This window comes from Fukomys damarensis, unplaced genomic scaffold (genome assembly GCF_012274545.1).
Source record: "Fukomys damarensis isolate Sample0158 unplaced genomic scaffold, DMR_v1.0_HiC HiC_scaffold_39, whole genome shotgun sequence".
NCBI classification, from domain to species: domain Eukaryota; kingdom Metazoa; phylum Chordata; class Mammalia; order Rodentia; family Bathyergidae; genus Fukomys; species Fukomys damarensis.
The window spans coordinates 43967257-43983624 of NW_022900951.1; the positions used below are offsets into that span (position 1 = coordinate 43967257).

The window sequence follows — 16368 nt, forward strand, 5'->3', positions numbered from 1 at the left end:
ATATATGCAGAGAGAGAGAGAGAGAGAAATCTTTTTAGTCTCCTGTATCCATTGAGAGGTGTCAGCATCAAAACTGGTAGTGTGCTAGATCTGGTTTGTACTAGCTCCTATAAATTGATTATGCATATCTGTTCCCAACTATACATTCAATGACACTACAGCAGTAGCTTAAAATAGGTCATGGTTGGAGGGCTTACACTAGGAATAAATTGCTCCCCCCCCCAATTCTGGTTATTAACCACCCGTCAGCACACTAATGATGAAAACACAGTAGGTAGATTTATGAAAAGTCAGACCTGAATTTAAGCCAGTGGTGACATGGAAGGGACTTGGGGTGGGGGTTGAAGACAGGAATAAGAAAGAAAGCGTAAATAGTTGCTAGTTGTGCCTTTCTTTTAGAAGTTGAAAATGGGTACAGTTTAACTATTTAATAGTAGATAACTTTTTCATTTATTACTAAACTGAACTTACATAACTCCCATAGGATTTCCTCCCTCAGCTACAGTCCAGAAATTGGAGTTTCTCTAAACGATGTCCAGACTGATTTTCTTAACATCAGTTAGAGAAACTGATTTTCAGTATTTTCAACCACTTATGGTTAAAAGCAACAGTGGAAACACACATCTTCTGAAATAACAATGGCTCACATTTGTCAAGTGTGTATACTAATGATAGTAACTGCAAACACATAACATTTAACTATGGGTTGCAAGCACTGCTCAATGCAAGTATTTTTTTTTTTGTATATAAACTCAGTAGACGCAAAAACCTTATGTGGCTGGTTGTATAATTCCTTTCATTACATGTGAGGAAACTAAGGTTCTAGTTGGTTGTCACTGTGTATGTCAAACAACTAGTAAGTAGAGTCACGATTTTCCTCTGGCTAGCCTGAAACTGTGCTCTTAACCAGAGACAGGAAGAAGCGCAAAGAAGAACCAGAGAGCAGGGAGAGAGAGGTGCAAGGGGGTAGGTAATGGGATGAAAGCGAGCCAGTGATGTTATATGCATGTACAAATCTGCCAAAATGAAAGTACTCAATCAGTATAACTATACACTAGTAAAAAAGATAATAAGGTTAAATACTTACATCATTTCAGGTGTAAAATATAAATATTCCAAGTTAAGGTTATCTAGGTCTTCACTTTTGAGAGAAGATATAGAAGACAAAGTGGCACGGCGAGAACCTAGACCCAAAGACGTCACGTTGATATCATATATACACACACACAAAGCCTTTTCTCCCACTTGTACTTGACCTCATTTCCTCTACTGGGGGGTGAGTCAAACTCAACTTTCTCTTAAATAATATTTAGGATTGTCATTCCAAATAGGGCTCTTCGTAAGTGAATACAGACTTCACTGAGAGAATAGAAAGGCTGGGCTGCTTGCTATTGGCAGTAAAAACTGTTTCAAAATGGGTTTCTTCAGGCAAGCCTTTTCAAGTGCATAATGGAATCATTACTTTGGACATTGGCATGAGATCTGATAGTGTGAGATTTTTTGGGAAAAGGGAAGACTGTCTAGTACAGAGTAAGATTATGGCTGAAGGAAGATGCATGACAAAGCACATTTTTTCTTTTTAATTTTTACTTTTTCATTAGTACATGTTTTCAGTACATAACGATTAGAATCCTCATGGGAGTTGGTACATGTAGATAACACACCTTAATTCTCTTTTCATCCCCTTCCACTCCCCATCTTTCCCCCTCCCACCATCTCTTGGTCTCCTTCCCTTTTGCAAAAGATCTATCTCCCTTTTCCTATTCTCTATCATTTATTTTGATCTTTCTTTACATTTTGTGTCTCTCATGTAAGAGAAATCATGCAATATTTAAGCTTGTGTGATTTGTTTCACTTAAAATTACTGTCTCAAGATACATCCATTTTTCTACAAATGACTCAAGTCTATCCTTCTTTACAGCAGCTAGTACTCCATGGTATATAAATGCCACACTTTCTTTCCACATATTTATCTTTGGGGAACCAGTTGATACTGATGAAGGCTAGAATAGGAGAAGAGGGAAGAGAAAGATCCTTACGGTGTCTTGGACTCATCTGGTTAGAATCCTCTGAATCATTATCTCCCAGGAAGAAAGATGACGTAAAGTTCTTAACTGATATTGTCTGTCTGCTTTCCTCATCCAGAACTATGGAGAAAAAGTAGAAGGGAGGATGGGAAGGAGGGGGGAGAGAAGGTGAGAGGGAAAGAAGAGGAGAAGAAAGATTTTTTACATTTATTGAGCATCTGTTTTGTTAACTGAATGCCAGTCAGCATGGGGATAGGCAATGGAGACTCTCATTTGACCATAACCTCTCCTCTGTGATGCTTTTTGTACTCTCAGCTTCCTTACAGTGTTGTTTCCATGTCTTTACACATCCATCCCTGAACCTTCTGTTTCACTACCTTTTTTTTTGTTTTTGACACTTAATACATGTGGTTGTGAGTAGGAGCTTGGGCCAGGGATAGGATGGAGAAGGGTGGGACTATTTCCATGCTCTACCTCCATTCTGTTACTTCATTTATTCACATAATTTTTGCTAGACTGAGGCCTCTAGGAAAATACTACTCTTTCACTCAAATGTCTCATCCATACCCGGGACATTGGAGAAGTCATCTTTTCACCAACTTACATGCTGTTGCTCAAATGCTCAGCCTGTCCAAAGCTCATGGATTTAATCCCTATTGAACTATGGAGCCTTTCCTTTCCCAAAGCCCCAAGCTACGCCTCTAAATCTAACATATTTATTAATGGAGCAGAATGAAGGTGCGTTGTGACAGAGTTATGGCTCTATTAGATGAATCTGTGCTTTCCTATTTGGGAGCTAATTATAGAAATAGATGTAAACAAGCCATTTAACTTTCCACAATGCAAAAGGGAGATTTCTTTTCATTCCTGGAAACATGGCTGAAGATATAACTAAAGGTATTAAGGCAGAAGATGGTACCATGGTTATAAGTCAAAGGCTGGCAAAGAGACTTCCTTGCTACATGGTTTTTTATGCTGAATTCAAATAGCTCAATTAGAATGAGCTAGAATGGCCTTACACCATTTTTTATCTTCTTTTCACAGAAGCATTGTGGAGTAGTCCACAAAATGCTGTGTTAAAAGGAGGATTTGAAAGAGTTTTCATACTGAGTCAAAAACTTGGGGATTTTTGTGAACTATGGGCAATGACCATCAATGTCAGAGCCACCAGGACCACTCTCAGGGCCCTTATGCCTGATGAATATCGTACAAGATATGCAGAGATGAACAACATCTTTTAAAATAGTCACAGGCTTGGTAGTCAAAAAGAAATAAGAATAGGCGGGAAAAATTCCATGACTGGGTGGAGACTGACAGAGCTTTGAGCCATGCACTTAACCACCTGTAATTGTTTAAGATGAGTGTTAGTTCCAAAAATGATAACAAATGTTGAGTGCCTTGGAGTTTTGGGTGCAACATGAATATAGAAACTAGTCTTATTTTGGCAGTGAGCTCACAGTGAGGGAGACAGGTCAAACATCACTTGGAACCTTCCCTTTCCTCTATCTCTGTCACCACAACCCTCTTCCTCTTACCTTGTTCAACCTGGAATATAATGAGTTTCAAGGACTTCTGGAGATTCTGGGCCTTTGTGGCCAGCTCCGACTTGCTCTTGGCTACGTGGTCTATTTGAGTTTTGAAGGGCTTTCCATCTGCCTTGCCACTGTCTGTATGCACTGTAGCACTTCTCTCAACTGAGGTAGCCGCTGCCTCCTCAGCCAGGATATCAATCACAGCACTGAGCTTATCATACATTAAGTCACTCTGTAGGGGAGAAAGGAGATGGACATTGTTATGAGGGACCAGTGCTTAACAGGACAGAGTCAGGAGTTGGGATAATACGAGGAGGGATGGAAAGGGTAGTAGTTAGCCAGAGGTACTGAGCACAGAAAGCCATATGTGAAGAGGTGAAGTACATGGGAGAAAGAAGTACTTGGATAGATGTGATGAGAAGGCCAAAGGGTTTGAAAGAAAAAAAACACATATCATTTGTTTCGGAGTGGCCTCAGGCAACAATGTACGTTTTCAAGTCTTTCTTGTGATGTGTAATGATTTGTAACATGGCAAACTTGAAGAAAAACATACATTTCTGGATTGTAATTTTCATGGGAATGCTCCCATGGCAGTGGATGTATCTCTGTATGGATATTCTTGTCTGCCTTTATATGGGTGTGCATGTTTGAGGACATACATCTGCTGCATGATTTGTGGCTTTGATTCTAAGTTCTATCACTTAGTAGCTTGTGATGTGAGGCAATCTATTTCTCTTTGTTCCTCTATATTTTAGGACAATTGTGAGGGTTAAATAAATTAATATGTTAAAAACACTTACAAAAGTCTCTGGCACAGAATAAATGGCATAAGTGTTAGCTATTGTCATAGAGGTGAATGTGGGCATGTTTCTAGTGTGTATTGTTATATACGTATTTTCAGGCATGTTCTGGTGTATGTAATTGTGGGTAGATGTTTGGTATATGCTTAGGTACATAGCACATGTGCTTGCATAAATAAAGCCATTTTTCATTTAGCAAAAGATATAAGGTGATGAGGTTGTACTGTTCCCATCAAGAAGGCTTACCAGCTGACTCCTCTTTACTATTATTTTATAATTTCCCTGTGAGAGATACATTTTCTTTTATTGAGCAGGGGACCCTGACTCTATTAAAGAGTATAATACGAAAGAGAAAGAAACTTACTTTCAAAATCACAGACTCTACTGCTGTATTGCTCTGTTTTATATGAGTCCAGGCCTTCACAGTATCAACCATGAAGTCTTCTACTGCTGAGCACAGGAATCTGGAGAGGTGAGACAGATGGTATGATATGACATGATCACTGAGGTCTAGAATCCTTTTCTCTTCTAATGTCATCAGTCTCTTAGCGTCTTCTTTCTCTGTCTCTCTTTCCTGATTTTTTCTATCTTCTTCACTGTCCTTCTCTTTATGATCTCTGCCTCTTTTTTTTTTTCCTGTACGTATGGTGACACGAACCATCCCACCATCAGTACAGTTTCATACGGCTTCCCAAGTGAAGCGTCTAAAATAGGATGACCAGTACATCTTAGTCTTAATTATGAAAGTCCATAAAAGTGAGTTACTTGGTTCAATTTAGGTCAGCTTTGCATCCTGGGCCAATCAGTTGTGGTTCAAGGGCTCCACTAATGAAATAAAAACATAATGACATCAGAAGAACTCCTCTCTGGAGGATGTTTCTCAAAGGAGAGCTTAGTAGACTGTTCAGAATCCACCCAGGGAGTCAGTCCCAGGAGGAATAAACGACCACATATTTAGAAGCAGTTTGTGTTGCTTAGGTTGTTAGAAGTTACAGGTATGTATTACAGAGACCTTTTCCAGTGTCAAAGATGGAAAGCAGAGTTTCTGTGTTGTTGGATGATCTGGAATCTTGTGGTTTCCTTCTGTAACCTTTCTTCCAAATATCTAGCTTTATTTTTTAATTGATTTTTTTTGTGAGCAGCTGCAGCAAGAGGCCTCAGCCTCACCTCAATCTCATCTTTCTTTACTAAAATTTCCATCCAGGAAATTTGGAGGTTTCATTTGGGAGAAATCTGATTTGGAAAGATAAACAAATACACTACTTGGCCTCAACATGTCAGGTTATTAAACTGAACCCATATCTGACCTGAAAATAGCCTGAGAGGGGGCAAAAATATCCTAAAGGATGAGAGCCAGAGGAAGACTCACCTGGTTGCAATGATCATCTCTGTAGGGTACTTGGCTTTCAGGATTTTGTTCAGCTCAGTGGTTGCAGATTCTAAGTGCTGGATGGCAGCAGTCTAGGGGAAAAAGGAGTGCTCAGTCCCAGGATCTTAGCACTATGACTTACCATCATTTCAACTTCCCTGTATGTTTGGAAATTTTCATAGTAAATAAGGGTTAAAAGCCCTTCTAGCTTTCTCATTGCTTTTAGAATGCTACCCATCCTCCCCCACAAACACACACGAATTATTTCTGCCTGACTCTTTACCAGAAACTCAACTGCCTCTTTGGAATTAATCAGAATCAAAGAATTCTTAGGAACTAGTTTCCCCAAACTCAACGTAAGCTCAGAGAGTGTTTGCAGCCCCCACGATATACACAATGGACCACCGCACTAGCCCCATGAAAAGCCCACAGTTACTGAAAACTGCAAATACTGTATAGTGTGATTTTAAACTCTGAAAGTGACTCCTGCATGGTGTTCTGCAGTGCCTGCTTTATTGGAGAGTGATATAATCACAAGCCATTTTGAGAACAGTTCATTGTTTAAGACTGAGCTACTATGGGAATCAGAAGTCACAGAAAAACCATACTTCAAGATTTCTGGGGTCACTTTATTGCAGTGACTGGGTGGGAGATGGCCATAGGACACAGCTGTGGAGAGGGGAAGGCTAGACATGGACACCCTGAGAAGCTTAAGCAGCAGTGAACTCAGGCTGTGGAGGACACAGTGGTCCTACCTCCTGTGATGAGAAGCCTGGCTGGTTGTAGGTGAGGTCTGAAAGTGCTGTTAGGTGGACTGCTTGGCCCCCTTAATTGCTTATTTCCAGGACAGAACTCAGTGGTCTGTTCACTTTCCATATCTGCTAATGTGACCAGGGAAATGCTTCAGCTTGGACATCTGCCACGTCTTGGTGTGTATGGACAGAGGAGCCTTAGGAGTAAATGCAGGCACTTCACAAGCCCACAGGCTGCAAAGCTAGCTGGGGATAGCATGGCTCAGGGGCACAGAAGGGCATTAACACCAAAAGCTTCAGGAGTGAATACAACTCTGAGGCAAACGACACACTACTGACTGATCCTGCTCATTGGGAAAGCTGGGGCGGGATTCAGCACTCACATTGCAAAAAGTGGGTATAGAGATCCAATAGGCCCTAGTTGTGACTCACTGTTCTTCTCCATATATGGTGTGTTCAAATACCACAGGCCCTGGAATAAAGTCACTCACACAAACACCTCAATGTAGAGAAAATTTTTGGACTCATTTGTTTTTCATAGTTTTTTAAGGGTTTTGTTTGTTTCCTTGTTTTTCTCTTTTCTAAAAAACTTATTTTCTCTTCTTTTTCTTGATTTTTTGGTTATATTACTTAATTCTATTTATTTTCTTTATTGTTTAATTAGACTTTTAAATTTTACTTTTCTCTCCTCCTCATTCTTGTTAGATTTTCCTTGCCTTGAGATGGCTGCTACATAAAACAACAGCCTTCCCATAATGCCCTGTTTCCCATTTAGAATACGGCTTCTTCCATCAAAAGGACAACCTTCTTTTTCCCAAAATGCCCCTCTTCCCATCAAAAGAGCAACCTGATACTTGCTATCTCCCTAGCAACTAGTAATGTCACAGACTCCTCCAATTCCATACTGCTACAGCACTCAACCCCACCCCAGCTCCTACAAGTCCCACCCAAGTTCCTATAAGAAGCCTTCCGTCTAGGCCATATTGCTTTCTCTCCTTTGTTTGGAGAAAGCCCAGTAGATCCTCCCCATAATAAAGGCTTCATATGGCCCTGGTCTGGTCCTGGTTTTCAGCTCTTTTTATCTAACAATTCTCAAATTTCTTTTCTTTTGCAAGTTTTACTTTTTTCATCTTTTGCTCTCTCCAATCTGTTTTTATTGCTATTACTACTTACTACTACTATTAAGATTTATTAATTTTTAGCTATTTAATTTATACTATTATTGCTGATTTATTTTTTATTGTTAACTGTGGTATGGTGGTTGTTATAGATATTTACTGTTTGTCAATATTTGGTTTGTCTGTGTGTGTCTGTATTATAATTGTAGATTTCTTTTTCTATTATTAAGGGTAGAACAGTTATAGCTTTCTTATGGTACTGGAGATTTAACCCAAAGCCTTCACACTGAAGTACATTCTCAACACTTTTAAAATTATTTTTATTTTGAAACATGGTCTTGCTTAGTCACTAAGTTGCCAAGGTTGGGCTTGAACTTATAATTCTCCTGCCTCAGCAACATAGAGTGTTGGAATTATAGACATGTGCCACCATGCCCAGCTATAGTTCAAGCTTTTATTGGTTCTTATGGTATGTTAATTCCTGGTTTGTCTTTGACCCTATTATCATTGCTAATTTCTTTTCTGTTTTTTTCTCATTAAGTTTATTGGTACATTTTAGGTATACAATACAGTTACATTCATCATTGGGACCTTGTACCTTTACATGACAGGTCTTGGTTCTCATTTTTCCCCTTACCCCTGCCCTCCCTTCACCCCCTCCTCCCTTTCCTATTTACAAATATTTTATTTCCATTTTTTCATTTTCTCGTATTATAGACCCTCAAATATTATGTTGAGTAGGTTGAAAACATGGTCAACTCCAAGAACACAGCAAAGGGGGACAGAATCTGACCAAAAAGAACTACACAGTAGTGACAGAGTTTATCTACCCTAAACTGATCTTCAACCTGCAGCACAAAACAACAGAAATAAGAGAAAGCAAGGCAAGAAGATGCGCCTAAAACCCCTTTACTCCCACAAAACTAATCATATAGGCACTGGAGTAGAGGAAGTTAAGGCAAATAACTTATAAGACAAATGGTTAAAATGTTTGAGGAGACTCAAAGAAGAAACAAACATTTAAATTTATAAGATGTTTAGCAAGTGTAAAGAAGATTGAAATAAACAAATGATTTAATTAATAAAATATTCAGTGAGCCTAAAGAAGAAACAAAAAGCTGAGTTAAGACAATATAATACATGAATGAAAATTTTGGTAAAAAACTAGAAATTATGAAAAAATTAAGAAGAAATTCAGGATATGAAAAATTCTGCAGAAAGCATGGGTTAGGAGATTTGACCAATGTGAGGACAGAGTGTCAGAACTTGAAGACAAAGATGATGAAGTAGATCATGTACCCAGTGACACCCTTAAAACAAGAAGTCACTATGGAATCCGGATTCAAGAGCTGCTATATAACTGAAAAAAATAGCCTTAGAATTATAAGAATAAAAGAAAATTAGAAGATGAATCAAAAAGTATAAAAACATTCACTAAAATAAAAACAATTCCAAATGTGTGGAAGAATTCAGTATTTTAGTACAAGAGGTTCATAGAACTCCAACTAGCCATGACCAGAAAAGAATCTTTTCACAACATATCAGCATTAAGTTTCATAAATTCAACAAAAAGAATACTAAATCTGTTAGATAACATAAAGTAACCTATTAAGGCAAACTTACCCAAATAACTGAATTTATCAGCACAAACTTTAAAGGACAGGGGAGCTTGGAGTAAAGTTTTTCAAACCCTCAAAAAAAATCAGCCCAGGCTTCTAAAACCTACAGAGTTAGCCTTGAAAATTGATAGAAGTTAAGACTTTTCATGACAAAAGAAACCATAAAGATATATGACCATCAAATCTGCACTGCTGAAAACACTTAAGGAAATCCTAGACAGAGACAGAGAGGCCACTAGCACCGCAGAGCCCAAAGGAAAGTACATATCTTACTGAGAGAGTAAAGGGAAAAAATAAAGAAATCAGCTCTTAAAAAATAATGTAATGAGAGAATTCAATAAATACCTTACAATAATAACTCAATGTCAATGGCCCTAACTCCCTAATCAGAAGACACAGATTAGATTTTAAAAAACCCAAAATCAAACCATATGTTGCCTATAAGAGAAACACCTCATTCCAAAGGAAGCATATAGACTGAAAGTTAAAGGGTGGAAGGTGATAGTCCATGCAACTGAAGCCCAAAAGAAAGCAAGAGTAACTACTAATTTTCAGGCACAACAGATTTTATGCCAGAACTTATCAGAAGAGGCAAAGATGGCCACTACTGGAAACTACTACTGGAAAAGAGAAAAATTCAAAAGGAAGATATAACAATTACATATGCAACAAATGGTGTGCACTCAACATGATAAAAATACAACTACTGGACATAAAAGGGCAGATAGACACCAATCCAATCATAGAGGGGGAATTGTGCTCACTTCAGCAGCAAATATACTAAAATAGTGGGGGAATTCAATACCCTACTTTTACAAAAACAGGTCAACTAGGAAAACAAGCAACAAAAAAATATCAGAGTTAAACCTCACCTTTAGACAAGTGGAATTATCAGATATCTACAGAGTGTTTCATCCCTCAGCAACAGAATACACATTTTCTTCAGTAGAACACAGAACTTTTTCCAAAATAAACCATATTTTAGGTCATAAAGCATGCTTACATAAATAGAAAATAATTGAAACAATCACCTGCATAATACAGGATCACAGCAGAATGAAGCAAAAAATCAGTAACAAAAGAAACTACAGAAACTATGCAAAACCATGGAGGTTAAAAATGCATTAGTAATCAATAGATCACAGAAGAAATTAGGGAAAAATTAGAAAAGATTTGAGAATTAAATGACAAAGCACAACATACAAAAACCTATGGCAATTTATAGCTAAATGGATGCACATAGTGGCTATACTCTTAAGAGAAATAAATAGGACACACATGTGTAAATACCAAATAGTTTATCTGGTGTGAGAAACTGAAAGTGCAAATAAAGATTTAAATGTATAATAGATAATGTGAAATAGGAAGAAAATGTCCAAAGGGGAAGGGGAAGGGGAAGTGTGATTGTTAGAGGAAAGGAAAGAAGGGAAAGGAATAAATATGAGAAAAGGAAAAAAACTGAAACAAAGTCTTTGTAATTAGGGAGGAGTGGAGGAGTTGAAAGGAGGGCAAGGGAATGGGGAAAAAATAAGAACCATGATAAATCATGTAAAGGTACAAATTCCCAATAAAAAGAATAGTGCTATCTCAAATAAATAACTTAACTATACCCCTCAAGATCCTAGATAAACAGTAACAATCTAACTTCAAAACTAGTAGAAGAAAAGAAATTATAACGATCAGAGCAGAAATGAATGAAATTGGGACTAAAAACATTACAAAAGATCAATACATCAAAGATCCTTTGAAAGGATAAACAAGATTGATAAACACTTGGGCTGGGGATTTAGCTCAGTGGTGCTGCCACCTGCCTAGCAAGGGCAAGGACCTGAGTTCCATTCCCGATACCAAAACAAACAAACAAACAAATAAACCCAAAAAGATTGCTAAACACTTAACCAAATCTACCAAAAGAAGGAAAGAAAAACCCATATCAATGTAATTAAAAGGAAAAGGGTAAATAACAGTAGGCACTACCAAAATTCATAGGAGTATAAAAAACAATTTTGAAAATTTATATTCAAGTAAACCGGAGAACATAGATGAAATGGAGAAATTCCTAGACACATATGAATTACTAAAATTGAACCAAGAAGATATAAAAACCATGAACAGCCCCAAACCAGAAAACGACACAGAGGTATAGAGGTACAGTAGTATTTCCGTTCACAAACACTTTTGTTTGTGAACAATTAGGTTTGTAAAGAGAAGTGTTTTTCAAAATTTTGTTTTTGTTTGCAAATTTTGCATTGGGTGTCAAACAGCCATCTTTCCCACATGAACAGGGATGTGTTCATTTCCAGGACTGTGTAACAAGTTCATTTCACAAACAGAGGTACCACTGTAGTAATAAAAAGCCTAACAACTAAATAAATCCCTGGACCTGATGAGTTCACTACAGAATTGTACAAGAACTTCCGGGAAGATGTAATGCCAATATGCCCCAAAATGTTGCATTCAAATAAAGGGAAGGAGCATTGCCAAACTCATTCATGAAAGCTAGCATTACCTTAACACCAAAACCATACAAAGATTTAGCAAAAAAAGAAAACTATAGGCCAACCATCTTAATGAGTACAGATGCAGAAATTCTCAACAAGATACTGGCAAACAAACTGCAACCAGTCATTGAAAAGATCATACAGCATGACCAAGTTGGCTTTTTCTCAGGGCTGCAAGGTTGCTTCAACATGCACAAATCAATGAACATAATACATGAACAGAATCAAAGACAAAAATCACATGATCATCTATCTCAATAGACACAGAAAAGCCTTTGACAAAATATAACATCCATTTATGTTACAAACAAACCCTGACAGAAATAGGTATAGAAGAACCCACTTACTCTATAATACTAAATGTGATAAATCCGAAAACATTTCCTTTTAAAATAGGAACAAGACAAAGATATCCACTCTTACCTCTCCTGTTCAAATAAGAGTCACAATTTCAGCCAGAGCAACCAAGCAAGAGAAAAAAATAATCTAAGGAAAGGAAGAGGCCAAACTATTATTTGCAGAGGACACGCTCCTTTACATAGAAGAGCCATAAAACTGCACTCAAAGACTCTTAGAACTAATAAGTAAATTCAGCAATCTGGCAGGATACAAAACTAACACACAAAAATCAGTAGTGTTCCTGTGCATCATCAATGAACTCATTGATAAAGAAATCAGCAAAAAATTCCCATTCATAGTAGCTTCACAAATATTAAAAACCTAGGAATTAACCTAAGCAAGGAAGTAAAAGACATCTACAACAACAACAACAACAAAATAATATTCTGGAAAAAACTATTCAAAGAGGACAACAGAAAATAGAAATACATCCACTGTTCTTGGACAGGCAAAATGACTATTTTTTTTCCAGTACCAGGGATTGGATTCGGGTCCTTGTGCTTGTGAGGCAGGTACTGGAACCACTGAGCTAAATCCCTGGCCTCAAAACAACTATTGTCAAAATGGCCATATTACCAAGAAACATATATAGATATAATGCAATTGAAATTAAAAATACCAGTGGCATTTTTTCAAGGACTACAAAAAAGATCCTAAAATTTATTTATTTATTTATCTCTCATTGAGTTTATTGGTACATTTTAGGTATACAGTACAGTTACATTCATCATTGGGATCTTGTAACTTTATATGACAGGTCTTGGGTATCATTTTTCCCCTTATCCCTGCCTTACCTTCATCCCCTCCACCCTTTTCTATTTACAAAGACTTTGTTTCCATTTTTTCATTTTCTCATATTTTTCCTTTCCCTTACTATCTTTCCCCTACCCTTCCCACTTTCCCTACACCTTTAGACCTTTTCTTCCTATTTCACATTGTCAATTTGGATCCTAAAATTTATATGGAAGAGACCCAGAAGAGCCAAAGCAATCCTGAGCAATAAGAGCAAAGGAGGAAGCACCACAACCACAACCCTGGACTTCCAGTTATATTACAAAGCTACGATGATTAAAAAAACAAAACACAAAACGCCAGCATGCTATTGGCACAAAACAGATGTGTAGGTCAGAGAAATAGAATTGAGAATGAGAAAACCATCTCATTCACCTTCATCTAGCTGAGTTCTGACAATGGAGCCAAAATATATATTGGAAAACATAGCATTTTTAATGAATGGTATGGGACAAACTGATTATCCATATGTAGAAGAATGGAGCTATACCCATATCTCTCATCCTGTTCTGAAATCAAATCAGTATGGATAGAAAATCTAGCTATAAAAACAGAAACACTGAATCTGCTGAATGATAATATAAGTAAAACTCTTGAACCCCATAGGCGTAGGCAAGAACTATATGAGCAGATCCTCAAATGTGCAAGAAATAACACCCAAAACCAACAAATGATATATCAAATTAAAAAGCTTCTGCACAGCAAAGGAAACAACCAGCAGAATGAACAAATGACCTACAGAATGCGAAAAAAAATTCCAGGTATTCCTCAGAGGACTAATATCTGGAATATATAAAAAACTCAAAAAACTAGCCCCCTCAATAATAAAAGTCCTGATTTTAAAAATGAGCTATTTTCAACATGGCTGAGTAGAGGAGGAGTCACATCAGGAAGACTCAGACAAAATCAACTAAAAACACAAGTAACTGGAGGAAAGTGAGGGCATATATCCCAATACAAAAAAAATCAATTTGAAAGAAGAGATTTGTAGATCTAACAAAATATATGCATAGAAATTTAAGAGGCAAAGCTGCTATTCTGAGAAGTTTCCCAATATCTGGCGGGATCCAAATAGTGCAGCAGAGTCAAGCCACACCAGTTAGGATTGAGGTATACAGCCCCTCACGTCATTGTCCCTTCTCCAAAGAGAGGATATTACAGCCTGCCACACACTAGGGGTGAGTGACAACGGAGCGGCTCCCTCCCCCAAATCACCTATTCATTCTCAGACCCTGCGCAGATAAACAAATGACTGCTACCTGTGTTGAGAGTTTTCCATACTGGGCTCTGAGCACATTTGAGTCACCTCTGGGAGCCTGCTGTTTATCTCAAGCAAATGGATACATTCATCTGGCACACAGAATTAACACAGGTCCAGTTTGAGCCTGTACTCAGCACCCCAGGGTTCCTTGAGCTAACACTGAGCTTTTACTACCCTCCTCCAGTTCTAGACCCAACAGAGTCTCTGTCTGACACCAGACACCCGGCTCCTGGCAACTGGGGGTTTACATGGGGTATTCCAAGCACACTGGGTACAGCAGTCTCTACCCTGCAGTCAATGGTGGGTGAGTAACTCTCGGTGCCTGAGTTGCACAGAGCAGTTGGAGAGCACACTGTGGGGAATCCCACTGAGAGGCAGGGGCTAGATGGTACACCCCTAGTTTTAGCTGGAGCCACACAGGATTGGAAGCTCATATTGGCCCCTTGTTCACATTGTTAGCAGACCTCTATATCCAGCACTATTTTGGGTACAGACTGCTACCTTAGACTTCCAGTGTGAACAAAGATACACCTTACCCTGAGCTCTGCTTCTTAGCAGGAGCCGGAGAAAAAGAGCCATGTATCCAAAACAATTGAAATTGTTCTTCTACTATTCTTTACCTGCTTATATTATTTTTCATTTAAAATTTTTATTGTACTTTTAAATTTTTTATTAATTTCTTTGCTTTTCACTTTTTGTTGTTTTTCTTCTTCTATGCATGGCCCCAATACTTTCATCACATTATTTTACACTATTCTCTTTTTTGGGGAGTGTTTGTGTATCTATGCTTTGCCTATTCTTATTTTTCTTCCCCCAACATAGTTTATAAAGGTTAAAGGAATTCTTCTCCGTTCATATATATCCCCTCCTATTTTACTTATATTTCTTCACCTGAACTCTTTCTCTTGTGTTTTATTTATTCTCAATGTTACTTTTCTCTTCTCTCCATATTTTCAATTGTTTCCCTTAAACTTTCTCTCCAAATTTTACATCAATCACAGAATCTTTCATCATCCCCATTTATCACTACCAATGTTGTACAAAATTTTCCCAGTTATCCCTTTCTAAATATATAATAACATATGCTTAACATCAATAGGATCCTTTGTCCCCCTTCTATTTCTTTCTTCCCACACCACAGAGCAAAGCACTTAAAAAATTTTCCCCTTTTATTGTATTTCTGTTCTCTTCCCCTCTCTGGCATTACCTGATCCCCTACCCTGTGGTCTGTAGATAGCAGGTTGTATAAAATTACTGCTGAATGTTATTTTTAACCAGTAGGGGAGACACAGCCATCACATTTAGTGCACATTAATGGTGAGCCAAGACTTGGATTGCTATAATGCTCACACTGTAAATGTGGATTTCTTCTGGAGGATAAAGCGCGACTCAAAACAGGGTCATATGGTATGTTATTTCTCAACTAGCCCTGGTAGATTTCACTGCAATGGTTAGCCTGTTACTGCCATAGTTGAATTGATTCAATAGGAATAGTCCTGATTTAGTGGACAGCTGAGTGCCAGTGAATGTCTTTTCTAAACCCACCATCATATCCAGGGAGAGGGACAGCAAGAGTTCCTAATCCTTTTGTAAATAGGGAAGGGTGAAGGGGCTGAAGGGAGGGCAGGGGTATGGAGAAAAACAAGAACCAAGACATATCATGTAAAGGTGCAAGATCCCAATGATGAATGTAACTGTATTGTTTGCTTTAAATGTACCAATAAACTTACTGGGGGAAAAAAGAGTTCCTAAACCAAGAACCAGAAACAACCAGACTGCAAGAATTCCTGTAACATGGCAGAAAGAGGTCCCGAGTCTGAGGTAACTTCAGTATGGCAGTGGAAAAATCAGATGTATTATTGGGGCATGAGTGCTCAGACTCCCTTGAAAAGAAGCTACTTGGGAATCACACATGCAGTGTCTCATTGGAATATCTATTCTGTGTTCCTTTAAGACATCTTATTGGTTTAAGTTTTTGTATGTTTCTTCATTTGTTTAGCAACATGGGTTATGTTTTTTCTTTTGTAATTTCGTGTGTTTATTTGGTTCTTCTTTTTTTTTCTTTTATTGAGTTTATTGGTACAATCTAGGTATACAATACAGTTACATTCATCATTGGGATTCTGTACCTTTACATAATAGGTCTTGGTTCTCATTTTTTCCCCTTGTCCCTGCCCTCCCTTCACCCCCTCCTCCCC

The 16368-nt window shown here is 37.9% G+C and overlaps 1 protein-coding gene across 1 annotated transcript in view; it reads right to left on the reverse strand.

Moving 5' to 3' along the window:
- Dgkk (diacylglycerol kinase kappa) overlaps positions 1 to 16368 on the reverse strand; it is a 134282-nt gene that overhangs the window by 15873 nt on the left and 102041 nt on the right. Inside the window, exons 13-17 of the mRNA XM_010606296.1 lie at positions 5729 to 5820; positions 4724 to 4823; positions 3563 to 3791; positions 2040 to 2147; positions 1088 to 1184 (exon numbers count right to left, since the gene is read on the reverse strand). Coding sequence (XP_010604598.1) covers positions 1088 to 1184; positions 2040 to 2147; positions 3563 to 3791; positions 4724 to 4823; positions 5729 to 5820 — 626 coding nt within the window. The remainder of the gene's footprint in view (positions 1 to 1087; positions 1185 to 2039; positions 2148 to 3562; positions 3792 to 4723; positions 4824 to 5728; positions 5821 to 16368) is intronic.